We start from the raw sequence: 25881 nt of genomic DNA, 5'->3' as shown, positions 1-25881 counted from the left end.
TGGGGCTTCTTACCTTTCATTCTTTATGTCCCTCTTTCCTGCTTCCTCTGTGTCTGTCTCTCTGGCCTCAGGCATCTCCCTCTTTCTTCTCATTCTCATCTCTGGAGCCCAGATTCCTACTTCTGCTTGCCATCCCCACTTATCCTTCGGGTGCCTAGCTATTGGCTGTTCAGCTTTCTATTAGGCCAATCAGGTGCCTTAGGCAGGCAAGGTGAAACAAATGCAACACATGTTCACATAGTCACACAAATGCAGCAGAAACAAGAGCATGTTTTTACATAGTTAAAGAAACGCAGTGTAAACAAATGTAACACTCAGATGTAACACCTCTTCACACAGTTAAACAAATGGAGCAGAAACAAATGTAACACTCAAACGTAACACCTCTTCATAGTTAAACACATCTTTACATAGTTAAGGAAATATTCCACAGCAAGGGATGGAGTTGTGGGGGGCAGCAGGAGACCATGGAACCTGGCAGATGACTGAGTTTCTCTCTAGGGCTACAGAGGAGCGGCAAGCCAGAAACCAGGGAAGCAGGCTAGCACTGCATCCTGGCGTAGGGAGCCAGTCTCACTGCTTACATCATCCCAGAAGTAGCCTTATGGAGCCACTGGGGCTCGGAGGAGTCAGATGTCCTCTGGGTCACATAGCTTTGAGTGGTAGAATCAGGACACTTCAGATCCCTTCATAGCAAACATACTGCCCCCAGTTCCCATTGCCCACCTCTTTCTGCAATGTTCTGAGCTTTGTCTTGGGGCAGTTTGGGGTTCAGGGAAGGTAGGGTGTGAGGCATTTCCTAAGAACAGTTTGGTGGGGGCTGGGCTAATGCTGGGCTGGGCAGCAGTACCAGTGAGTGACTCTGGAGAGAGCTGCTAGCCTGTGTGGGCACATGTTGGCTGGGCCCTGGGGAGCTGCCTTCAGCTCATCATATCATGCTTGCTTCCCGTGTTGTCCTTGGCCAGGTTTGTTATCCAGCTGCTGGAGGACCTGGTGTTTTTTGTCAGCGATGTTCCCAACAATGGGCAGAATGTCCTGGACATCATGGTCACCAAGCCCAACCGAGAGCGGCAGAAGCTGATGCGGGAACAGAACATACTTAAGCAGGTGTGTGCGCTCTCCAGGGGCCTCTGCTGAAGGGGGATCGTGGAGGGGCGTGGCTCAGCGGGAGAGCCTGGGGTACTCTCCGGGGAGCCTCTACTGAAGTGAGGGGGGGGATAGTGGAGGGGCGTGGCTCAGCAGGAGAGCCTGTGGGTGCTCTCCAGGGGCCTCTACTGAAGGGGGGGATCGTGGAGGGGCGTGGCTCAGCGGGAGAGCACCTGCCTAGCACACATCAGTGAGGAACTGAGAGCATAGATCGGTGGTAAGTGCTAGAGTTTACCAGTTGAGGGGCTCAGGGTATGGATTAGGAAGGAAGTCCTTGCCTAGACCCACCAGTGGGGAGGTAGGGATTTGGCTCAGTGGGAGAGCACTCACTTAGCATATTCAAGGCAAGGGCCTAGGTGCCATACCCAGCACTGGAGGAAAGATGTATCTGAGCCGTGGGCACCTTATAGGAATCGCCTCATTTGACCCCCTCCTGCAGAACTGTGGCCCTCATTATATTGAAGCCCATAGAGGCTGGAGTCCTGAGCTGGACAGCTCTGGGCTCCTGTGACAGGACGGAGTCAGCCAGGGCTGGGGCTCCGGGATGAGGCGGGGTGCAGGTGGGATGGGAGAGTCCCTAACACTCTCTACACCCCTCAGATCTTCGGCATCCTGAAGGCTCCGTTCCGTGACAAGGGGGGTGAAGGCCCGCTGGTGCGGCTGGAGGAACTGTCCGACCAGAAGAATGCCCCCTACCAGTACATGTTCCGCCTTTGCTATCGGGTGCTGCGGCACTCCCAGGAGGACTACCGCAAGAACCAGGTGAGTGCAGGACGGTCCCTGCTGGGCGTGTATCCTGCCTTCGCTCCTCACTGGGCACAGAGGCTGGCAGCCCTGGGTACAGGAGGGCACCAGATGGTGGGGCTGGCTTCTGGTGTGGCTGGGTGCTTACCCCAGGCTGCCCTGGGCTCTGCTGTTGCTATCTTAAAATACTACTGCTTCCTCTTCCTCGTTTTTTTTTTTTTTTTTTTTTGGTTTACTGAGACAGGGTCTCATGTAGATCTGGCTGGTCTGGAACTCGCTATATAGATCACATAGATTTACCTGCCTCTGCCTCCTGAGTGCTGGGATTGAAGGCATGTCACTATCTACCCCAAAATTCTTCATTTTTGAACCATGTTTTCGCTATCTATTTTGTACCATGTAGCCAGTCTCTCTAGGCAGACAAGGCCCTGAGCACAGCTCAGAAACCATGTAAAGACAAGACGCCCTTCTGCTCTGATCGCGGCTTACCCTGAAATGGGCTTTTCAGATCCATTTTCCCTATGGTGTAGAGACGCTCACTCGGGCTCATGAGATAACAGCACAGGACAGAAGCCTGGCCCTCCCCGCCTTAACTCTGCCCTTTTCTTTAGGGCACAGACTCCGTCTAGTTCACCAAAGTCCTAACTGGAGATTTTTTTTTTTTTTTTTTTTGGGTTTTTCGAGACAGGGTTTCTCTGTGGCTTTGGAGCCTGTCCTGGAACTAGCTCTGTAGACCAGGCTGGTCTTGAACTCACAGAGATCCGCCTGCCTCTGCCTCCTGAGTGCTGGGATTAAAGGCGTGCGCCACCATCGCCCGGCTATAACTGGAGATTTTTAAAAGAAACGCTTGGCTCTGGCAGCCTCGACAAGCTAGATTCAGTGACCTATTCTGTTATTAAAGAGACCAGTGATGGTCAAAAGCAGAGATAGACAAACAGATATAGTCACTGTGGCCTCATTAGGACGAAAGATAGATAAAAGGGTTCAGTGACTCCCCAAGTCTGTTTCTGGCTGCCAAGCTGAGCTCTAGGTTTAAATGGAGGAGGAACTGGGACACATAGCTGGGCCTGCCTGGTGACTCAGCCCAGGCCCGACAATAGATTACAAGATAGTCTGGTCGAGGGTGTAGCTTTGCCACCTAGATAACTGCTCTTATCTTAGGGGTGACCTGTCCTGCAGGTTCCCTGCTGCTTGGGGACTGCTTCAGTCCCATCACAAAGATGGGTCAGGTCTAGGGTTCCTGGGCTCCAGAGGGAAGGCTGCGAGATTAGGTGGACAGAGGCAACAGGAGGCTCAGTTGGTAGAGTGTGTGCCTAGCATGGCTCAACCCCCGGGGTTCATTCCCAACACCATGTGAACTGGGCACAGTGGCAAATGCTCGCTATCCCAGCATCTTGACACGGAGGCAGGAGGACTGGATGTCACCCCAGCTACACAGGAGGCAATGCCAGGCTCTCATCCAGCTCAGTCAGGGCCCCTGCCTGTGTTGGTCCTGATCTGGAAGTTGGGGTGTGTGGGGGTCAAGGCCCTGCAGCAGAGCAGCCTCGTCCCTCGTCCACAGCCCTAGTGACGCCCCGTCCCGTCTGCCTCTCCCCAGGAGCACATCGCCAAGCAGTTTGGGATGATGCAGTCACAGATTGGCTATGACATCCTGGCTGAGGACACCATCACTGCCCTGCTACACAACAACCGGAAGCTGCTAGAGAAGCATATTACCAAGACGGAGGTGGAGACCTTCGTCAGCCTTGTGCGCAAGAACCGAGAGCCCAGGTGCCCCACTGCGCCCGGCCTCTCCTGTGCCTCCTTCCAGGCCCCACTGCTGGGCTTTTGGTTTAAGATGTATTTTATATGAGGGCTCTATCTGCACGTACACCTTTATGCCAGAAGAGGGCATCAGATCCCACTGTAGATAGTTGTGAGCCACCATGTGGTTGTGGGAATTGAACTCAGGACCTCTGAAAGAGCAGCCAGTGACATCTCTCCAGCCCTGGTTTTTTGTGAGACAGGGTCTTACTATGTAGCCCTGGCTGTCCTGGAACTCACTATGTAGACCAGGCTGGCCTCTGCTTCCCGAGTGCTGAGGTTAAAGGCTTCTGGTGCTGGTAGCTGCCGGACACCTGCACTGTGTGCACTGTCTCCAGTGCCAGAGGGGGGTGGGGCACAGAACACGGGATGCGAACAAATGAACAACACTCTCAGATTTGGCTCAGTGTAGCCATGACAGACACAAGTTCCCGTACGGATGGAGACCCCAGACCCATCCTGGCGACTGAGTCGTTCAGTACCTGCCTGAACTGGTTGTTAAATATTTTGAATGTCAACCTTAGCCTGTGCCTTCCCCAACCCCGCACTTCATCTCTTTGCCCTGTCCCAGGGAGGTGCCGTGGGCTGCTGCCCCTGGACAGTTGGGAAGGAAGGCGATTAGGCTTCTGACCTCCAGGGCAGCTTCTGACCTGAGTCTGTTGCCCTCCCAGGTTCTTGGACTACCTCTCAGACCTGTGTGTGTCCAACCACATCGCCATCCCTGTCACCCAGGAACTCATCTGCAAGTGTGTGCTGGACCCCAAGAACAGCGACATTCTCATCCAGACGGAGTGAGTGGCACCCCATCCCCAGGGCTCACTGGGGTTCAGGCTGGTGGTGGCACCCCTCTTCTTGGTGCCCGGCACAGGGTGTGTTGGGTGGTGTGGGAGGCTGGGGGGAATGAGCCATAGCCCCATCCTGAAAAGTTCCGGCTTGTCCTCCACACAAGGTGGCGTGGGCACCTGGGGTCAGCCTGCCTGGGTTAGATCTGGTGAGAACCTGTGCCAAAAAGTAAATAAGGGACATCAGGGCTCTGGGTGGCCAGAGGTGCTCCCCTGACTGTGGTGTTTGGCTGCAGGCTGCGGCCCGTGAAGGAGATGGCCCAGTCTCACGAGTACCTCAGTATCGAGTACTCAGAAGAGGAAGTGTGGCTCACGTGGACCGACAGGAACAACGAACACCATGAGAAGAGTGTGAGGCAGCTGGCCCAGGAGGCGCGGGCAGGCAACGCGCATGACGAGAACGTGCTCAGTTACTACAGGTGCCGGTGGGGGCAGTGGACCCCAGCCCCTCCCCTCGAGTTCCAGTGCTGTCGGGGCCTCTGCCTGTGCAGGCCTGGCCCTCACCCTCTGGCCCTAACAAAGCCTTTCTCCACATAAGATCAGGGGTGGTTTCTGGGTTTGAACTCAGGTCCTCAGACTTGGCAGCAAGCACCCGTTGCCCACTGAGCATCTGACTGGCTCTTGATTATTTTTTTATTTTATGTTTTTCCATGTGGATGTTTTGCTTGTGTGTATTGTACACACCTCGTGCTTGTGGAGGCCATAGGAAGGCATTGAATCCCCTGGGAATGGAATTATAAGTGGTTGTGAGCTGTTACATGGGTGCTGGGAATCGAACCTGAGTCCTCTGGAAGAGCAGCCACTGCTCTTAACCACTGAGCCATCTTTCCAGTTCCCTTATTTTTTTTTGAGACACGGTCTTACTGTGTAGACCAGACTACCCTCTAACTCATGGTAGTCCTCCTGCCTCTGCATGAGTTATCACATCTGGCCTGTATTTTAGTTTGTTTGGGGTTTTTGCTTCTTTTTCAAGACAGGGCTTCTCTGTGTAGCCCTAGTTGTCCTAGAACTTGTTCTGTAGACCAGGCTGGCCTCAAACTCACAGAAATTCTCCTGCCTCTGCCTCCTGAGTGCTGCGATTAAAGGTGTGTGCCACCACCGCCTGGCTTTTTTGTTTTTGAAAGTGTCTCACTCTTTAGCCCCGGATGACCAGCTCAAGGGGATTTTCCTGTCTCATCCTCCCTCAGGCTGGGATCATAGGCGTGAGCCACCACACCCGACCCAGACATGTCTTCCACAGTGGCACAGAAGACTCTTGCTAACTGCAAGCTGTGCTGGGTACTGAAGGCCATTCTCAGGGCACTACTCGCACCTGGTACCCTGGGCAGTGGGGAACACTGACCCTGTAAAGTTGGGAAATAAGCACAGAGGTTGCAAGGCCTTACCTGGGGTATGACCACAGTGCACACCCATGGTGGCCTGGCTCTCCTGGGGTATGACCACAGTGCACACACCCAGAGTAGCTTGGTTAGCTTGGGGTATTACCATGGTGCACACGCAGGGTGGCCTGCCTAGCCTGGGGTATGAGCCATAGTGCACACCCGGGGTGGCCTGGCTCTCCTAGGGTATGACCACAGTGCACACCCAGGGTGGCCTGGCTCTCCCGGGGTATGACCACGGTGCACACCCACCCAGGGGGGTGGCCTGGCTCTCCCGGGGTATGACCACGGTGCACACCCACCCAGGGTGGCCTGGCTCCAGGACCCCAAGAGGAACGCAGTGTGCAGAGGAGGAAGACGCGTGACGCCACCCAGAGCGAAGCTTCTGTTACCGTTCTCATCTCTGTCGTACACCTTTGGCTTAGCAGGCTCTTCCCATCTCCCAGCCAGCTGCTTCCTGTCCTAGCTGAGTCAGAAAATATCTGCCTCCTTTACCAGGAGGGGGAGAGGTCCTCTCTGTCAGGTGTTGGTCCTCTGCCACTCTGTGGAGTCCTCCCCAGGGCCAACAGCTGCCTGCTGCCCTTGGCCCAGTGCTGTTCTCTGACCCACTGTGTCCTGCAGGTACCAGCTGAAGCTCTTTGCCCGCATGTGCCTGGATCGCCAGTATCTGGCCATCGACGAGATCTCCAAGCAGCTGGGCGTGGACCTGCTTTTCCTGTGCATGGCGGATGAGATGCTGCCTTTCGACCTGCGGGCCTCCTTTTGTCACCTGATGCTGCATGTGCACGTGGACCGTGACCCCCAGGAGCTGGTGACGCCCGTCAAGTTTGCCCGCCTCTGGACAGAGATCCCCACGGCCATCACAATCAAGGAGTGAGAGTCGCTGGTCAGGGGAGAGGCACAGGGTGGTGGGGCGGAGCACAGGGACCCTCACGCCCCCTCCTTCCATCTCTAGCTATGACTCCAATCTCAACGCCTCCCGAGATGACAAGAAAAACAAATTTGCCAGCACCATGGAGTTTGTGGAAGATTACCTTAACAATGTGGTCAGCGAGGCCGTGCCCTTTGCCAACGAGGAGAAGAACACACTCACCTTTGAGGTGGGCTGTGGGTGCTTGGGGCTGGTGGGTAGTGGGCCGTGGGTGCTTGGGGCTGGCGGGTAGTGGGCGTGGGTGCTTGGGACTGGCGGGTAGTGGGCTGTGGTTTGCACCTCCCTGGGCCTTGGTCTACATCCAGGGACGGGTTGTAGGATCCATGACCCCGTTTTCCTGGTGCCCTCGCCTACCAGGGAATCTTGTAGATAGCTGAAGCCCCCCAGTGGACAGACTCCCCGGAGTTCAGTGCCCAGAAGAGAGCGGCTAGGCTGAATCCACTCAACCCATCAGCCAGGGACTGCCTTTCCCGGGCGCTGCCCTTCTGGGAATTCCATCCTCCGGACATCCCTACATAATGGTTTTTTCCATCCTGTCTGGACCCCAACAGCCACACTTCTGCCCTTGAACAATCACCAGCTTGAAAACCATGGCCCCCAGTACACTGTTCTAACCCCACAAAGCCACACCTCTGGATGTGTTGATCTGTGCCCACAAAATCACACACACCCCACTGCCACCATGGGCACCGGCTCCACTTACCCCCCCGGCCCCCAGCCACACCTTTGTATGCCTTGGTCTGTTCCCTCCACAAAGCCTCTGCTCACCCTCACCTGGCCCCACCCCTCCACAGGTGGTCAGCCTGGCGCACAATCTCATCTACTTCGGCTTCTACAGCTTCAGCGAGCTGCTGCGGCTCACACGCACTCTGCTGGGCATCATTGACTGTGTCCAGGCACCCCCGGCCATGCTGCAGGCCTACGAGGAGCCCGGTGGTGAGGCGTGGCCCCCTTCAGTTCTTTCCTGGTACCCCTGGCGCTACCTGCTTCCTGGCCCTGCCACCAGCCCCCTCCATCCTCCAGCCCAGGTGCCCTGACACTCCGGGGTCTTGCTTAGCCTTGGAGTGGAGTAGGGTGCAGCCCAATCACCGTGTGGGAAGGGCGTGCAGAGGACAGGGGCTCTCTGTCTGCAGCCTCCCTGATAGCCAGGACACAGTCATGTGAACCATGCTGGGGTCTGGTCCCTGGTTTCAGCCTTGCTGGCACAGTGTCCCCGCAGTCCCTCGCACTTTCTTGTAGTGGCTCTCAGCTTCACACAGAATTTCCCCTTCTCCACGCTACCCACTTGCTTTTTGTTTTCCCAGACTCGGTGTAACCCCCCCCCAAGCCTGCCTGGATTGACCCTGTCCCTTCTTAGCCGTTGTCCCTCAGCAGAGACCCCGGTGACCCCTTCTGTGACCCACAGGCAAGAACGTGCGGAGGTCCATCCAGGGCGTGGGACACATGGTGTCTACGATGGTGCTGAGCCGCAAGCAGTCTGTCTTCGGTGCCTCCAGCCTGCCTTCCGGAGCGGGTGTCCCTGAGCCGCTGGACAGAAGCAAGTTTGAGGATAATGAAGACATTGTGGTGATGGAGACCAAGCTGAAGATCCTGGAGATCCTGCAGGTGCTGGGCAGGTGGGTGGGAGGTCCCAGGGCAGGGCCCTTGGTGTTCAGGATCACAGGGTTTTGCTCTAGCTCAGCCCACTGGTCCTCAAGGTTCTTCTTGGACCAGCAGCACTGACGTTACTTGGGGACTTGAGCCCCACACAGACATATTGCTCCCTATAGAGGGTTAATGACGAGGTCCTGGTGACCAGAGGCCATGAGGGCGGCAGAGCGAACACCGCAGGAAAGTGAAAGGGTGGGGTTTCTGTCCTGTGAAGACAGGTTAGTCATGGGTCCCCAAACCCTGTCTTTGTACCTCCGTTCTCCCTCCTGGAGAGGCCGTTGGCAGAGTAGCTGGAAGGACAGTTTGGCTAGCTGACCTGGGGAATCTCTATGTGTGTCCAGTCATTGTCTGGCCTAGGGTGTGTGGGGATTGAGCAGCAGATGAGGGGCTCACTGCCCCATGCCGAGAGGAGGCGACCATCACTGGGCCAGGAACCAGGGAGAGGACTTCTGTCTCAGTGCCTTGGAGCATCCTGAGTGGCGGGGTGCTAGAGTCCGTTCTGGAGCCCCCTCACCCCTGTTGGAGCGGCAGGGCTCCCCGGGAAACTGGTCTTCACATTGTCTGTCTGTCTGTCTAGTTCATCCTCAATGTGCGTCTGGACTACCGTATCTCTTACCTGCTGTCGGTCTTCAAGAAGGAGTTTGTGGAGGTGTTTCCCATGCAGGACAGCGGGGCGGACGGCACGGCACCCGCCTTCGACTCCACCAGTGAGCCTTGCTTCCTGCCGCCTCTCCTGTGTCCTGCCACCACCGCTGTCTGCAGCTCCTAGCCCATCCTTTCCCCTCCCCAAATGCATTCCATTGTCCCTCTGATGGCCTCAGTGAGGAGCAGGGAGGGACCCTTCCCGAGTGGGGAAGCCACAGTGAGGAGCAGGAGAGAGACCCTTCCTCAGTGGGGAAGCCAGGACTTGACTAAGGTCCTGGTCATATCCCACCAGGAGCTGGCCAGGGCCTGGGCTTCCTTGGGCTGCTAAGTGTCCTGCCCTATGCTCCCAGTCTGGAAGCTCTGTGCCCTCACAAAGGGGGGGACAAGCAGAAGGGACTGCGGGAGCGTCTGGGCCTGGTTTCTCTCTAGCCCACATCTGTCACTCTTCCCACAGCTGCCAACATGAATCTGGACCGCATCGGGGAGCAGGCAGAGGCCATGTTTGGAGTAGGGTGAGACTGGGGTTGAGGTGGGCTCAGGTTCAGGGTCGGGGACAGGTTGTCCTATTTGGACAACCTGGGTTTCCTGAGGTTGAGGGCTGGTCATTGCCTCCACTGTGTCCCCCAGAAGACCCTCGCCCGCTACAGGCTCTGACCCTCCCTGATTTATGGTATAGATGGCATAGGGTAAGTTCAGGTCCTAGCCATTCTGGTAGCTTCCCCACCTCGTGCAGGGTAGCTGTCCTGTCTCACAGCAGGGTGAGATGGGGGTTGCAGCATGGTGCTCCCCACCCCACCCCTCAGTGTTGGAGTGGATGAGTCATCGAGAACCTCCGCCCCTGGGCGCCAGCCCTCCTCAGCATCTCCCGCACACAGTGGGTCTCTTCTCCGAACTCCACTGTCTTCATAAGATAGGCGCTGGGAATTGAGTTCAGTGGGTAGAGTGCTAGGATTGATTCCAGCAATCCTAAGTCCTGGGTTCAATCCCCTGAACCACATAGGCCAGGTGTGGCATTGCACACCTGTAACCCCAGCATTCAGGAGGTGGAGGCAGACAGATCAGAAGCCCAAAGGGGACTTTTCCCTACAGAGTGAGTTTGAGGCCAGCCTGGGCTACATGAGATCCTGTCTCAAAAGATAAACTAGAACACATTAGTAATAGTACATAATAGATTCATAAAATAAAGCTCACAAATTTATAAGGAAAAATGCCTTGAAACAGTTATCAAAATGCTGAAGCAAATGAAGTAGCAGCTACGTGTGTGGCTCTTTGTTAGTGCGTTAAGTAGCAGCTGCACGGGTGGGTGTAATTAGCAGCGTGACTTCAGCTTGCAGCGAACAGAAATGGTAATTCACAATTGTCATTAACAACTCTGAGGTGATGCAGAAATATCTGGTTTTTACTGGTAGCAATCTCCCAGGCTCAGCTGGTATCCTCTGTGTCGGGGGAGGAGGCTGTGGATCTCACACTAGGGGTTCCTGCAATCCGGGCCTGGGCTGGGGCTATCCTGAGGATGCCCAGGAGACACGAGGATCCCTTGGTGGGGGTTCTCTGCGCACGGGCGGGAAAAGGCAGCTGCGGTGAGCGAGTGGTACCTGGGATGTGGTTCTGCTGCAGTGGCAGGGCACACCCATGCCCTCGGTCACTGGTTCCCACTCCTGCCCACCCGTGCTGGCAGGAAGACCAGCAGCATGCTAGAAGTGGATGATGAAGGTGGCCGCATGTTCCTGCGTGTGCTGCTGCATCTGACGATGCACGACTACGCACCTCTTGTCTCCGGTGCCCTGCAATTGCTCTTCAAGCATTTCAGCCAGCGCCAGGAGGCCATGCACACCTTCAAGCAGGTGAGGGGCCACAGGGATCTAGTTGCTCATTGCTTGACAGGACAGTGGGCTCACCTGAGGACTTTTAGCCTTGCTCAGATCCTGCAGGGGAGGATCCAGCCTCAGCCACCTTTGGCACCTCCGGGCCCGACTCATTTCTAGGCACACCATCCCCTACCAAGTCTGGCTTGCAGGCTTCCCTCACTGAGCTGCCTGGTGTCTGTCACTGTGGCATCATGGCCCCTTGACAGCCTCCCGCAAGATGCTTGCTGATCAGGGTAGGCATTTAGCAAGTGCTCATGAACTGGTCCTTGGCACCAGCTCGTATTCAATTCTCCAGAATTCCCCAACTCTCTCAGTAACGTGACGCCCCCTCAGCCCTGCATGAGAAAAGAACATGGCCCAGCGCCCTCTCCCAGCCCCACGTGAGAAGAGGCCATGAGGCTTGGGCCCAGGGAGAGGGAGGAGAAACCAGTGCAGGCCCTGGTCCTTAGAGTTTGGGTCTCTCCGCTCAGGGTTCAGTGACCCAACAGCGCTTCCCCTTGCCTGTTCGGCATCTGAGTGGCCCAGTGACAGGTCACAGTGGTGTGTGACCCGAATCTCAGTAACCATATCCAGTCCATGTGCTAGCACAGGGCGGGGAGTACGGGCTTCCTGGAGGAGGGGGCTGTAACAGGTGGAGGTGGATGTGACGCTTGGGTGCGGTCCTGGTCTAGAGAGGCACTGTAGCTCCCTGCATGACAGCAGACGTGGGGACATATGCCCCACGAGCCTGGTTACACCCTCCCTGTGCAGGTCCAGCTGCTGATCTCAGCCCAGGATGTGGAGAACTATAAGGTGATCAAGTCAGAGCTGGACCGGCTGCGGACGATGGTGGAGAAGTCGGAGCTGTGGGTGGACAAGAAGGGCAGCAGCAAGGGCGAGGAGGGGGAGGCGGGTGCCACCAAGGACAAGAAGGAGGTGAGCTGGCTTCTGGGAGCCAAACAGGGTGCCCCAAAGTGAGGGACCTGGATGACTCTGTCTTCTGTGTCCTCAGCGGCCCTCGGATGAGGAGGGATTTCTGCAGCCGCATGGGGAGAGGAGCAGTGAGAACTACCAGATTGTCAAGGGCGTGAGTGGCGAGGGTGCTGGTGGGCGGGCGAGGGGCGGGAAGTGTCCTGCAGCTGGCTCCAACCTGACTCAGAAGGGGCTCCTCTCAGCTTTCTGGCGTGTTCCAAACAGCCCCGCCAAGGCCCCGAGTGTGATTTTAAAGCCGAAGGAATTTAATGAGATTCCGCTTCATGGCCATGTTGCACTGCACTTTAGGGGCGGGATGGGATTTCAGTGATTCGCTGGTTTGCAGGGATGACCTGATTCAGCAGCGGCAGCCCAGAGGCCTTCCCCTCTCCTGTCCCTGCGGCAGACCAGGTGGAGGAGGCACCCTGAGGAGGAGGCAGCCGGCTCCCATCTCCCTGTCTCCCTCACAGATCCTGGAGAGGCTGAACAAGATGTGCGGGGTCGGGGAGCAGATGAGGAAGAAGCAGCAGAGGCTGCTGAAGAATATGGATGCCCACAAGGTCATGCTGGACCTGCTGCAGATCCCTTATGACAAGGTGACTGGCGTCCAGCCCGCTTGCTCCAGACCAATGTACCGCAGCCCTCGGGCCAGCCTCAGCCAAGCCTGTTGCCCACCTGCTCTTTTGAGTTGCTCCTCGGTTGCTTCAACCTTTGATACTGCCCCTCCCCCAACCTCTTGCTCTGATTTGCTGTGATTCTTCCCCTTCCCCCTCTCAGTGGAGCTGGGCATCGAACTCAGAGCCTTGCTCATGTAAGGCTCACATCCTTCCTCTGAGCTACACAGCCCTTGAGTTTGATTAACCACCACCTCAGCCTCCTTCCCCTCCTGGGCTAACCTTGTCTATTAGCTCCAGCTAGACCAGTGGTTCTCAACCGGTGGGTCTTGACCCCTCTCTGTGTTGGGGATCAAGGGACTTTTCACAGGGGTCATCTAAGGCCATCAGAAAACACATCTACATTACGATTCATAACAGTAGCAAAATTATAGTTATGAGGTAGAAACAAAATAATTTTATGGTGGAGGCTCACCACAACATGAGGAACTGTGTTAAAGGTCACAGCGCTAGGAAAGGGTCCCAATTCTGGCCCTTTGCCCCTCAGCTCCTTATCCCAGTGGGTCCATGATACCTTGTCCGTCTCTTTCCCTCACTTAGCCTCTGTCTGTCTTTGACCCCCAGCCCCTCACCCTGGCTGACTTTTTTTTTAATAATTGTGTTTGTGTGCACATGCTCAGTGTTCAGAAGAGGGTGTCGGGTCCCCTGGAGATGGAATTTATAGGTGGTTGTGAGCCATCTGGTCTGGGTGCTGGGAGTTGAACCTGGGTCCTCTGAAAGAGTAGCATGTGCCCTTAATGGCTGGGAATCACTCCAGGCCCCTGAGCTGATCTTACAAGTCTCAGGCTGCACCCTGACTTTTTTTTTTTTTTTGGTTTTTCGAGACAGGGTTTCTCTGTGGCTTTGGAGCCTGTCCTGGAACTAGCTCTGTAGACCAGGCTGGTCTTGAACTCACAGAGATCCGCCTGCCTCTGCCTCCCAAGTGCTGGGATTAAAGGCGTGCGCCACCACCGCCCGGCTACCCTGACTTTTTTAAATTAATGTGTGTGTGCATGCACGCGCAGCAGACAAGTGTTCTCTCCTCCCACCTGTCCATGGGTTCCAGGGGTCAAACCCAGATCACCCCAGGCTAGAGAAGCATCCTAGTTAGCTTTCTCTTGCTGTAACAGAGACTGGGACCCAAAGCATCCTGGGGAGAAAGGGGTTTATTGAATCCCAGAGCATATAGGAGATGCATGTGATCTCCCATCATACAGGAAGTGGGCAGGATCTGAAGCAGAGGCTAGGAAAGCGTGCTGCTTGCTGCCTTTGCTTCCATGACTCTCTCAGCCTGCTTTTTATACAACCCAGGATCACCTGCTCAGGCTGGCACTACCCATAACAACCATTATAGCTTGGAACCAGTAGACCAGGCTGGCCTTGAACTCGGACACTGACTGACCTGCCTCTGCCTCCCGAGTGCTGGGATTAAAGGCGTGCACCACACTTGCCATTCCCTGTGCTTTTTAACCCTGGTCTAGCGACTTACTGGGTCCTGACCACTTCCAGCCACCCAGGCCTGCGCACGTGTGTGTGTGTGTGTGTGTGTGTCCGTCCGTCCGTCCGTCCGTCCGTCCCTGGCGGCCCAGCAGCCTCTCTTTGCACACAGAGTGACAACAAGATGCTGGAGATCCTGCGCTACACACACCAGTTCCTGCAGAAGTTCTGCGCCGGGAATCCTGGCAACCAGGCCCTGCTGCACAAGCACCTGCAGCTCTTCCTCACGCCTGGGGTGAGGCATGCGCGGATGGGCGGGCGCCTGCGCAGGGTCCCTGATGGGCCGCACCCCTCTCTGATGGCCTCTGCCGCCCCACAGCTCCTGGAGGCAGAGACCATGCAGCACATTTTCCTCAACAACTACCAGCTGTGCTCCGAGATCAGCGAGCCCGTCCTGCAGCACTTTGTGCACCTGCTGGCCACTCACGGGCGCCACGTGCAGTACCTGGACTTCCTGCACACGGTCATCAAAGCCGAGGGCAAGTACGTGAAGAAGTGCCAGGACATGATCATGACCGAGGTGAGGGCGGCCTGGGCCACAGGGGGCTGGGCGGGGGGTCCCGGGGGCCGGAAGAAGCTGGGCTTCTGGGCCTGGCGCATGGTGAGAACGCCCAAACATCCGCTCACCCAAAACAGGGAGAGCGGGGGCTGAGCCTTGATCCCAGTCTGGGAGGACTGTTCCCTGGGAGTATCTCACAGCGGGCTGGGGAGGGCAGGGACAGACGGTGATGTCACATGAGACCTACAGCTGAAGCAGTCTACTTTGGCCACGGTAGCGCTGACTGAGGGAGAGGAGAGAGGCGGAACCCGTCTTAGTCCAGTGCACATTCTGGAGGCTGAGGGGATCTGAACACTTTCTGGATCCACGGCCAAGGTTGCTGAAGGAAGAGGGCTGGACACATCAGTCAAGGAACCCGAAACTTAGGCAGGAAGCCAGGCAAGATGGCTCCCACCTGTGACCCCAGCACTTAGGAGGCTGATGTGGACCAAGAATTCAGAACAGGCTGGAGAGATGGCTCCATAGTTAAGAGCACTGTCTGCTCTCCCAGAGGACCTGGGTTCAAGACTATCTGTAACTCTAGGTTCAAGGAATGCAACACCCTCTTGTGGCCTCTGTAGGTACTGTACACATGCAGGCAAAACACCCATATACACAAAATAAGTGAAAACCAACAATAAAAGAGTTCAGGGTTATTCTCAGCTACATAGTGATTTCAAAGCTACCCTGGGTTATATAAACTGTTTTAGAAGCCAAAACTTTCAAAATGGGTATCAGGTCGTGGGGTCATGGTCTCCGCCTACCCCGACATGCACAGGACAGTGGTGGTGCCTGGGGCTGCTGGGCGAGGGTTCTGACTCGCACCGTCTCCCATCGCAGCTGACCAATGCGGGTGACGACGTGGTAGTGTTCTACAATGACAAGGCCTCCCTGGCCCATCTGCTGGACATGATGAAGGCAGCCCGGGATGGCGTGGAGGACCACAGCCCCCTCATGTACCACATCTCCCTGGTGGACCTGCTGGCAGCCTGTGCCGAGGGCAAGAATGTCTACACGGAGATCAAGTGCACCTCCCTGCTGCCTCTGGAGGATGTGGTGTCTGTGGTGACCCATGAGGACTGCATCACGGAGGTGCGTACTCGGGCTGTGAGGAGGGCAGAGCCGGGAGACGGCTGTGGTGTAGCCACACTGGGGGACTGGCAGAGGACAGGGACTGTGGGGAAGTCGGCAGGTTCAGAGGGGAGAGTCTGGGCAGGCACTGCTGACACACCTTGCCTGCTGCCCAGGTTAAAATGGCGTACGTGAACTTCGTGAATCACTGCTATGTGGACACGGAGGTGGAGATGAAGGAGATCTACACCAGCAACCACATCTGGACGCTCTTCGAGAACTTCACCCTGGACATGGCTCTGGTCTGTTCCGGGGGCCAGGGCTGGGCTTCTGGGTGGAGGGATGACCTGTACGTAGCTCTATCTCCCCGTATGACTCCTCCGAAGGTCTGCAACAAACGGGAGAAGCGTCTGGCGGACCCCACCCTGGAGAAGTACGTGCTCACTGTGGTCCTGGACACCATCAGTGCCTTCTTCAGCTCCCCGTTCTCAGAGAACAGCACGTCGCTGCAGGTGAGCAGCCCGCATCAAACATGGCCACTCTCATGGCTCTCCCGTGGAGCACAGCCTTGCTTACATGAGCACGAGAAGACGCAGCAAAATACAGTATATCAGTCATCTTCCATGTAACAAACGCCCCAGACGTGGGTCAGGATAGACAGTGGGAACAGTACAAAGTAACCGACTAGGAACAATCCAAGGAATGGGGGCAGTGCTGGCTGTTTGAGCGGTGCAGTCCATCCTGGCAGCAGGAGCAGGGGTGACTGGTCACACTTCATCCACAGTCACATAGGAAGCAAAGGGCAATGAATACCGGCACTCGGCTCACCCTCTCCTTTTTATTCATGCTGGGCTTCTACCCCATGGGTGGGTGCAGCGGATGTGTGGGATAGGTCTTCCATCTTTCTGGAAACCCTACGGACACACTCCACACTGACTTAGGAGGTCCCGTGGGATTGACAAGATTAACACAGGAATCCCTCAGTCAGGTGCATGTGACCGCTGCCCAGGGCCGCAGAACCCTTGCACTGTCCATGGGTGCTGGGCAGGCAGGCAGCCCCGTGTCTCACTGGCATCACCGTGCAGGGGCTGACCTGGGTCACAGAGAACCACGGCAGAGTCCCAGGTCTCCTTGAGGAAGGCTCCAAGGCACTGCCTAAATTATAAACCCAGAGGATGGGGAAGAACCCAGTGGAAGTGGCAACCATGGGTTCAAGACCAGCAATGGCACCAGGCTAGCTCTGAGAGGAGTAAATAGAAGGTTAGGAACACCAGGCGGTGGTGGCGCACATCTTTAAGCCCAGCACTTGGGAGGGAGAGGCAGGTGGGTCTCTGAGTTCAAGGCCAGCCTGTCTCAAAAAGAAAAAAAAAGTATGTGTTCCCCCACAGCCTCAGACTAGCTGTAGAATGGGACAAAGTAGAATTTAAAATAGACCTTTAGAATGTATCAGTATTATTGTGTGTGTGCACGTGTGCGTGCGTGCTGGATAAGGGGTGAGCAGATAGCAGTCAGGACACAATGCTGTGAGGCAGGTCCTTTTTAGCCTTCCCTATGCTCTAGAAATCAAACTGAGGTCACCAGGCTTGCACGACACACACCTTTAGCTATTAAGCTATCTCATTGGCCCAGAGTCTATCTTTTCTTTTATTATTTTTTGTTTGGTTTTTAATTGTACTTTGTATTTTGGGACTGGGTCAACCAACTCACAGATCTGCCTGCCTGTGCCTCCTGAGAGCAGGGTCTAAAGGTGTGTGCCGCTGTGTTCAGTCTCGTGCGTGGCTGTGGAGGAGTTCTCACGTGGCGGCCCTGTATGGTCAGGGAGGTTGTTCAGTGCTAAACCAATTGGTGACTTTCTGTCTAGACCAAAGGCATACGGTAGTAGTGAGGGTGCCGGTGCCCCACCTTAGTGGGGTGGCTGAGCTGCCTCAAGTTCTGTTCTCCTGCAGACACACCAGACAATTGTGGTGCAGCTGCTGCAATCCACCACGCGGCTGCTGGAGTGTCCGTGGCTGCAGCAGCAACACAAAGGCTCCGTGGAGGCCTGTGTCCGCACCCTCGCCATGGTGGGTGAGTACCCATGCCGGACCTTTCCCAGTGCGCCCTGCTAGGGACGCTAACCCCATAGCTACCACCTTATCCCTGAGCGTGAACATCACCCAGGGCGGTCGTGGCCAGCTGGAGTTGCTCGTTTTCTTTTGCTGATGTGTTTACAAGTGATCCAGGCAAGAGGTGGTGCTGGGTCCCCTGTGTGTTGAGGGGGTACAGGCGATATTCATGCCTGCCCCACTCTGGCCTGCCTGCCTCTTCCTTTCCTCCAGCTCTACCCTCTCTCGTAGCCAAGAGCCGGGCCATCTTACTGCCCATGGATCTGGATGCGCACATGAGTGCCCTGCTCAGCAGTGGGGGCAGCTGTGCAGCCGCAGCTCAACGCAGTGCTGCCAACTACAAGACGGCCACGAGGACCTTCCCTCGTGTTATCCCCACCGCCAACCAGTGGGACTACAAGAACATCATCGAGAAGCTGCAGGTGGGAGTGGCTACCTGGGCCCCTAGTCTGGGCCTGCTCTGGGGAGGAGGGGGTGGTGTACAGTGTTTGGGGGATGGGATATGGTCACACCTTGGTCATCTTGACCAGGTGGTGACCTTGCCCTCCCTCCTAGGACATCATCACGGCCCTAGAAGAACGGCTGAAGCCGCTGGTGCAGGCTGAGCTCTCGGTGCTGGTGGACATGCTGCATTGGCCCGAGCTGCTCTTTCTGGAGGGCAGTGAGGCCTACCAGCGCTGCGAGAGTGGGGGCTTCCTGTCCAAGTGAGCAGGGAAGGAGGGGTGTGGTGACTGGGTCTGGGGCTACCCTGGGGCGGGTGGCCCCTTAAGCCTCTGCCTCTGCTCTAGGCTCATCCGTCACACCAAGGGCCTCATGGAGTCAGAGGAGAAGCTGTGTGTGAAGGTGCTGCGCACGCTGCAGCAGATGCTGCAGAAGAAGAGCAAGTATGGGGACCGGGTGAGTGTTGACAGCACCAGGCCGGAGCGGGGACTCGGGATGTAGGATGCTGCTCACCAAGCACCTTGTCTTTACCTTCCAGGGCAACCAGCTGCGGAAGATGCTGTTGCAGAATTACCTCCAGAACCGGAAGTCCAGCTCCCGGGGCGAGCTCCCTGACCCCACAGGCTCTGGTCAGTGCCATGGACCTGCCCTGTCCTGCCCTGTGTGCTGGCTCCTGCCTCCAACCACTGCCTCTCATACGAGCGTCTCCCCAAGGCCCAGACCAGGACTGGTCGGCCATCGCAGCCACCCAGTGCCGCCTGGACAAGGAGGGGGCCACCAAGTTGGTCTGCGACCTCATCACCAGCACCAAGAATGAGAAGATTTTCCAGGAGAGTATCGGCCTGGCCATCCGCCTGCTGGACGGAGGCAACACTGAGATCCAGGTGCGGGGTTGAAGCAGAGAGGCCTCCTCTCTGGCGGTGCTGAGGCTGCAGGCCTGGGTGCTGGGGATAAACAGTGGGGCGCTCCACCTTCTGAGTCTATCCAGACCTGCCTCCTACCGACTCTGTCCTGCCCCACTAGGGCCACCATTCTGGCATCTCGGTGTCTGCTCAGGCTCGTCCTTGCCTCTTCTCCATCCTCCTCAGCTTTGGAGCCCAGGCCTCATTATTCCAAAGTCCCTACTCCTCTGACCCCATTCATTCATTCATTCATTCATTCATTCATTCCGTCATTCATACTTGCCTACTCTTCTGACCCCATTCATTCATTCACTCATTCATTCATTCACACTTGTCTCTTCAGCACTCAGCAGCAAACATGTCACGGACAGTGGGCAGCAGGACCTGAGATAGCAGACATGGAGTGCGGGACACAGGGCTGGGTTAGAGAGAGCCATAGGCTGGGCCCAGTGGATGGACTTACCATCTCAGCGACTAAGGATGTCGAGGCAGGGGATCCCAGGCTCAGGGATTGCCTGGACTCCAGAGCAACTTCAAGGCAGCCTGGGTACTGACATTCATGCTTGTCCTTAGTATAAAGAAACAATAGGTGGCTGTGCATGCCACCCAGTGGTCAGTCAGGAGGTAGAGGCAGGCAAGATCTCTGTGAGCTGGAGGCCAGCCTGGTCTGTAGCGAGTTCCAAACAGCCAGGGCTATGCTGAGACTTATCTCAAAAGAAAAAAAAATTAAAAGATAAGCCATGGGGCTGGTGACCTAGTGTATGGTAACCTAGGTTTCATCCTTAGCACAGAAGGGGAAACCAACAAACAGTGATGACAAGCCTAGGGGACAGAGGCACAGGCCTGGGGAGAAGAATGTGTGGGGCGGCCATGAAGGGCCGGAGGAGGGAAGGCCTGGGGCCTTACAGGCTCTCCCATGGCCTCGTGACCCTGAGTGGCTGAGGCTTCTCCTCCGAGGAAGACGGAGCCACTGAAGGCTGCATGCACTAGAAGGACAGGACTCAGGCCTCTAAGGGATCCCTCTTGCTGCAGTGCAGGGCAGCTCCTGGAGGCAGTGGCCAGCAGGGGCTGGGCAGAAGGCAGCCCACAGTGTTCCCTCCCCAGCACTGTGGTCATAGCGGGTTGGCCTCCCCTATTAACTGCTGGGGTCTCAGGGTACACGTGCCTCACAGACTTCCTCGGCGTTGAGTGATGGTTGTCACAAATTCAGTAAGTAGCCAAGGAGGCCCTTGAATTCCTGATGCTCCTGCTGCCACCGCCTAGGTTAGGATTACACTCGGCCACCACTCGATTGCAGGTTAGGGTTGTGAGGCTCACCATGGCCACCCAGAGCCGGGCACAGTGCTGAGGCTGCTTGCCACCTCCCCTCCACCTCCAGAAATCTTTCTACAATCTGATGATGAGTGACAAGAAGTCGGAGCGCTTCTTCAAGGTGCTGCATGACCGCATGAAGCGAGCCCAGCAGGAGACCAAGTCCACAGTTGCTGTCAACATGAGTGACTTGGGCAGCCAGCCTCGCGAGGACCGTGAGCCAGCAGACCCCACCACCAAAGGTGAGCTCCAGGCAGACCTGGTGTGGGGGACCCAGGACGAGACCTTAGGGGCCAGGGGTCTCACTGACAGGGAGAGGCTTCCAGTAGCCGCGGCCTTATCAAGCCTTGCCCCCCAGGCCGTGTGGCATCCTTCTCCATGCCTAGTTCCTCCCGCTATTCACTGGGCCCCAGCTTGCACCGGGGGCACGAGATGGGTGAGCGCGTGCAGAGCAACGAGATGGGCACGGCCGTGCTCATCATGCGGCCCATCCTGCGCTTCCTGCAGCTGCTGTGTGAGAATCACAACCGTGACCTCCAGGTGAGTGCCCCGCCCGCGCCTGCCCCCACTCCAGTCAGCCAGCATGCCTGGCAAAGCCGCTGGCACTGATGTCCTCCTGGTGGTATGACTGCTGTGCCACGCCCACCCTGCCTGTGCTCCATAGAACTTCCTGCGCTGTCAGAACAACAAGACTAACTACAACCTGGTGTGTGAGACCCTCCAGTTCCTGGACATCATGTGCGGCAGTACCACAGGAGGGCTGGGGCTACTGGGGCTCTACATCAATGAGGACAACGTGGGCCTCGTCATCCAGACCTTGGAGACCCTCACAGAGTACTGCCAGGGCCCATGCCACGAGAACCAGGTGAGCAGCCTCATGGTGGCAGTGGTGCCTGTGAAGGAGCTGAGTGAGGGGGCGGGGGGTGCAGGGCCACCCCGACACTAATGCGTCTCCCACCGCCTCCCGTCAGACCTGCATTGTGACTCATGAGTCCAACGGCATCGATATCATAACAGCTCTGATTCTCAACGACATCAGCCCGCTCTGCAAGTACCGCATGGATCTGGTGCTGCAGCTCAAGGTGGGGCCCGGTGGTGAGCTCCTGTGAGTGACAAGGGTGCTGAGCAGATGTGCTAGATTGTGCTGTATGGGGGGGCGGGCTCTTCTGTGCGTGTGCAGGTTGCACTGGCTACACGGGGTACATGTGTGAACAGACATCATAGTCATCTTGGGTTCCCCTGAGGACTTCCTGTGTGTGTCTGGGAGCTCAAACATGTTTGCCCAGGGCGGGTAAGGCTGGCTGGGGTTGATACACTGGAGACTTCTCAGCATACCAGCGCCTCAGAGCAAAGTGTGAGGAGGTTAAGGGACCATGATGGGGTTCTCAGACTCGGCTTGCCTCCTGTACCCGCCCAGGACAACGCCTCCAAGCTGCTCCTGGCTCTGATGGAGAGTCGGCATGATAGTGAGAATGCAGAACGCATCCTCATCAGCCTGCGGCCCCAGGAGCTGGTGAGGACAGGCTGGCAGCAGGAGAGGGTTGTGTGGGTGGTACAGGGATGGGGGTCAGCACCCCAGGAGTGGGCATGACAAACAGCAAGTGTTGCTGTTCCCTGCCCCTGCAGGTGGATGTGATCAAGAAGGCCTACCTGCAGGAGGAGGAGCGGGAGAACTCAGAGGTGAGCCCACGTGAAGTGGGCCACAACATCTACATTCTAGCACTTCAGGTACCAGGCCCCGCCCCCTGCAACCCTGCCCTCTGCAGCAGTGCTCACAGCTGTCCTGTCCCCTGCAGCAGTGCTCACAGCTGTCTTGTCCTGCCCTCTGCAGCTTTCCAGGCACAATAAACAGCTGCAGCACCTGCTGAAGCCGGTGAGGCGCATCCAGGAGGAGGAGGCGGAGGGCATCTCTTCCATGGTACGGCAGGTAGCGGGCTGAGAGTCTGGGGGTGGAGCCTGCCTTGGTGGGGTTGGATGGACTGGTGTCTGCCAAGGAACAGAGCTGTGTCCTGGGGGCAGGAATGTGGGATAAGTTAGGAGCAGGCTAGAGACAGCAAGCTGTGTTCCTCTGAAGCCAGCCTAGAGGCTGTGAGTGGGGCTTGCAGCTAGATTGGGGTGTGGTGCTGTAACCTTGATATAGACGGGAAAGCAAGACCTTGCATCTGGGGCATGTCTGGAATATTCTAACAGAACCTCAGGCAGGGCTGAAGAGGGCACTAACTCCCCCATCACGGTTGAGTGAGCTATGTCTGGGCCGGCTGACTGGCCACCCCTGTGAACAGCACTCTGGATGGCTGCAGGGCTGACCCAATGTCCCCACCTCTGCCCCCAGCTCAGTCTCAACAACAAGCAGCTGTCCCAGATGCTCAAGTCCTCGGTGCCTGCCCAGGAGGAGGAAGAAGACCCTCTGGCATACTATGAGAACCATACCTCGCAGATTGAGGTGAGGCGGAGGACGCTGGGCGTGAGCTGGGGACAGTGAGGGCCTCTCCCAGCGTGACCAGGTGTTGCCTGACCCATCAGATTGTGCGGCAAGACCGAAGCATGGAGCAGATTGTGTTCCCCGTGCCTGGCATCTGCCAGTTTCTGACAGAGGAGACCAAGCACCGGCTCTTCACCACCACTGAGCAGGACGAGCAGGGAAGCAAAGTGAGCGACTTCTTCGACCAGTCCTCGTTCCTGCATAATGAGATGGAGTGGCAGCGCCGGCTTCGCAGTGAGGACCGGGGGCACCCTCCCCTTCCTGGGGCGCCCCGGGGCAGAGGGACTGTCCATCTGGGCCCCGACGCCATACTGTCTCCACAGGCAGAGGGGCTGTCCATCTGGGCCCCGACGCCATACTGTCTCCACAGGCAGAGGGGCTGTCCATCTGGGCCCCGACGCCATACTGTCTCCACAGGCAGAGGGGCTGTCCATCTGGGCCCCGACGCCATACTGTCTCCACAGGCAGAGGGGCTGTCCATCTGGGCCCCGACGCCATACTGTCTCCACAGGCATGCCGCTCATCTACTGGTTCTCCCGCCGCATGACACTGTGGGGCAGCATCTCCTTCAACCTGGCTGTGTTCATCAACATCATCATCGCCTTCTTCTACCCCTACGTAGAGGGGGCGTCCACAGGTGAGCCCTCTGCATGTCATGGGGCAAGTGTGGCTCACGGGACAGACGGGTTGTCCTCCTGGGAGATGGTCTGTGGGTATGTGAGCCAGAGGCGGGGTGCAGCAGGTCTACCCGGCCCTTAGGGGAGGCTCGGAGGGCTCCGGGACTCAGACGGGGGCCAGCTCACGCCTGCCCACTGCTTCCAGGCGTGCTGGGCTCCCCACTCATCTCGCTGCTCTTCTGGATCCTCATCTGCTTCTCCATCGCGGCGCTGTTCACCAAGCGCTACAGTGTCCGCCCCCTCATCGTGGCGCTCATCCTGCGGTCCATCTACTACTTGGGCATTGGGCCCACACTCAACATCCTGGGTGCCCTCAATGTGAGTGCCGTGGGGTCCTCTGGCCCCCCTGTTCACCCCTACCATTCTTGGGCCTGTTCTGTGCTTCTCCGACAACTCGGGCAGCCTTGGGCATTAAATGCAGGGTGCTGGCCATGCACTGCCCGCCAGTGCACAGGACAGGTTTCCCGTGTGCCAATTCTTGGATACCGCACCTCTCACAAGTGGGACCAGCACTTCTCATGCCACAGAACTAGCGTCTGTTTTGGGCTAGGTGGCAGGGCTGAGGATGGGGTGCTGGCTGCAGGTCTAGCCACTGGGCTGGGCTCAGTGGCAGGGCTGAGGATGGGGTGCTGACCGTCGCATCCTGCCCTTCCCATCCAGCTGACCAACAAGATTGTGTTTGTGGTGAGCTTCGTGGGCAACCGTGGCACCTTCATCCGTGGCTACAAGGCCATGGTCATGGACATGGAGTTCTTGTACCACGTAGGCTACATCCTGACCAGCGTCCTGGGCCTCTTTGCCCATGAGCTCTTCTACAGCATTCTGGTGAGCCTGCAGCTAGGCTGGGACAGGGGCTCCCAACTCTGGTCTCTCGCAAGCCTCAACCTGTGCCCTGGGCTCGGCCAGTCCAGGCATTTGTTCCCCAACCCCTGACCTGAACAGTGTGTAACTCCAAGCAGGTTTCTTCTCTGCCCTGTGCCTCACAACAGCTCAGCCTCCTAGAACCACAGGGGCAATGAGCAGCTCCGGGAGAAACAGTGCTTCCCTGGAAGTGCAGCAAGAGCTGCCGTCCTTGTCCTTCCAGAGTGGCTGCTGACCACTCACTCATCTGTGACACCACTCACTCTCTCCTGCTTAGAACCAGATTCTTCTAGAAACCCCTCAGTTTGCTCCACTTCAGCCTGAGCACTGACCCCACTGGCAGGGCCTGACTTACTGAGGAACTGTTCCTGCAGCTCTTTGACCTCATCTACCGTGAGGAGACGCTGTTTAATGTCATCAAGAGCGTGACCCGCAATGGCCGCTCCATCCTGCTAACTGCCCTCCTGGCCCTCATCCTAGTCTACCTCTTCTCCATCGTGGGGTTCCTCTTCCTCAAGGATGACTTCATTCTGGAGGTGGACCGGCTGCCTGGGAACCACTCCAGAGGTCTTGGGGATTTCCTTTCTGGGGTGGGTGTGTGTGGGTGACAGTGGGCATGCACAGGTAACTGTCGGCACCAGACAGGGCATGCCTATTCAGCCTTCCTGTCGGGTTTTGGGAGCATCTAGCCTACACCAACCTGCATCCCTAGGCACGCTCTAGTTCACTGCAGTCTGAGGGGAGACTGGCCATTCATGCAGAACCTGGTGTCAGGCCTAGAGTCAGAGTCCCTCCCTGGCCTTAGTGTGAGCCAGTAGGTGGGGGTACTTCCCAGGGATGTCTCAGGACAGACTAGAGATATGCTAAGAGCAGACAGACATTTGTATCTCCTTGTGATCTTGTTCCTGTCCCCTCCAGCCAGCACCCTGGGAATGCCACATGGAGCTGCCACGTTTGTGGGCACATGTAGTGGGGACAAGATAGACTGTGTCTCAGAGGTCTCGGTGCCTGAGATCCTAGACGGTAAGGCTGGGACACCCGCAGGACGGGATGGGACAGAATGGGCAGCCCAGGTCTGAGCATACTGACCACCCACAGAGGATGAGGAGCCGGACAGCACGGAGCGGGCCTGTGACACTCTGCTCATGTGCATCGTCACCGTCATGAACCACGGACTGCGCAATGGTGGTGGCGTGGGTGATATCCTGCGCAAGCCCTCCAAAGATGTGAGTAAACCTGCCCTGCCCTCGGGCCCCAGCCAGGCAGCAGCTGGGCTCCCTCCGTGCAGACCATCCCACCCACTTGTGTGAATGGTCCCTCCTTCCCATGCTCAGCCAGTTTCTGTGACACTGTCCAGAGTTATTGGCTGCCCAGCCCACTTGGG

The 25881-nt window shown here is 57.0% G+C and overlaps 1 protein-coding gene across 5 annotated transcripts in view; it reads left to right on the top strand.

The window, feature by feature from the left end:
* Positions 1-25881, top strand: part of Itpr3 (inositol 1,4,5-trisphosphate receptor type 3) — a 69143-nt gene that overhangs the window by 39437 nt on the left and 3825 nt on the right. For 3 of the 5 annotated variants that reach the window (XR_009055613.1, XM_057751198.1, XM_057751201.1), the window contains exons 14-53: positions 966-1107; positions 1747-1908; positions 3488-3660; positions 4365-4484; positions 4772-4954; positions 6536-6787; positions 6870-7014; positions 7640-7781; positions 8251-8450; positions 9073-9202; positions 9595-9652; positions 10819-10984; positions 11759-11923; positions 12000-12074; positions 12430-12555; positions 14222-14344; positions 14429-14629; positions 15488-15739; positions 15895-16230; positions 17665-17785; positions 18055-18245; positions 18379-18527; positions 18612-18720; positions 18803-18893; positions 18979-19148; positions 20545-20719; positions 20836-21017; positions 21142-21342; positions 21449-21559; positions 21895-21990; positions 22104-22205; positions 22309-22395; positions 22810-22920; positions 23001-23193; positions 23471-23596; positions 23782-23954; positions 24297-24461; positions 24872-25064; positions 25416-25520; positions 25596-25723. Coding sequence is in view for 4 of the 5 variants with exons in the window: in XM_057751198.1 (XP_057607181.1) it covers positions 966-1107; positions 1747-1908; positions 3488-3660; positions 4365-4484; positions 4772-4954; positions 6536-6787; positions 6870-7014; positions 7640-7781; positions 8251-8450; positions 9073-9202; positions 9595-9652; positions 10819-10984; positions 11759-11923; positions 12000-12074; positions 12430-12555; positions 14222-14344; positions 14429-14629; positions 15488-15739; positions 15895-16230; positions 17665-17785; positions 18055-18245; positions 18379-18527; positions 18612-18720; positions 18803-18893; positions 18979-19148; positions 20545-20719; positions 20836-21017; positions 21142-21342; positions 21449-21559; positions 21895-21990; positions 22104-22205; positions 22309-22395; positions 22810-22920; positions 23001-23193; positions 23471-23596; positions 23782-23954; positions 24297-24461; positions 24872-25064; positions 25416-25520; positions 25596-25723 (6130 nt within the window). In the remaining variant the exon portion in view is untranslated. The remainder of the gene's footprint in view (positions 1-965; positions 1108-1746; positions 1909-3487; positions 3661-4364; positions 4485-4771; positions 4955-6535; positions 6788-6869; positions 7015-7639; positions 7782-8250; positions 8451-9072; positions 9203-9594; positions 9653-10818; positions 10985-11758; positions 11924-11999; positions 12075-12429; positions 12556-14221; positions 14345-14428; positions 14630-15487; positions 15740-15894; positions 16231-17664; positions 17786-18054; positions 18246-18378; positions 18528-18611; positions 18721-18802; positions 18894-18978; positions 19149-20544; positions 20720-20835; positions 21018-21141; positions 21343-21448; positions 21560-21894; positions 21991-22103; positions 22206-22308; positions 22396-22809; positions 22921-23000; positions 23194-23470; positions 23597-23781; positions 23955-24296; positions 24462-24871; positions 25065-25415; positions 25521-25595; positions 25724-25881) is intronic. The other 2 variants (XM_057751200.1, XM_057751199.1) reach the window with 2 other exon arrangements.

This window comes from Chionomys nivalis, chromosome 19 (assembly GCF_950005125.1).
Source record: "Chionomys nivalis chromosome 19, mChiNiv1.1, whole genome shotgun sequence".
NCBI classification, from domain to species: Eukaryota; Metazoa; Chordata; class Mammalia; order Rodentia; family Cricetidae; genus Chionomys; species Chionomys nivalis.
The sequence above is the reverse complement of the archived record's forward strand: the minus strand, read 5'-3'. Positions and strand labels throughout refer to the sequence as shown.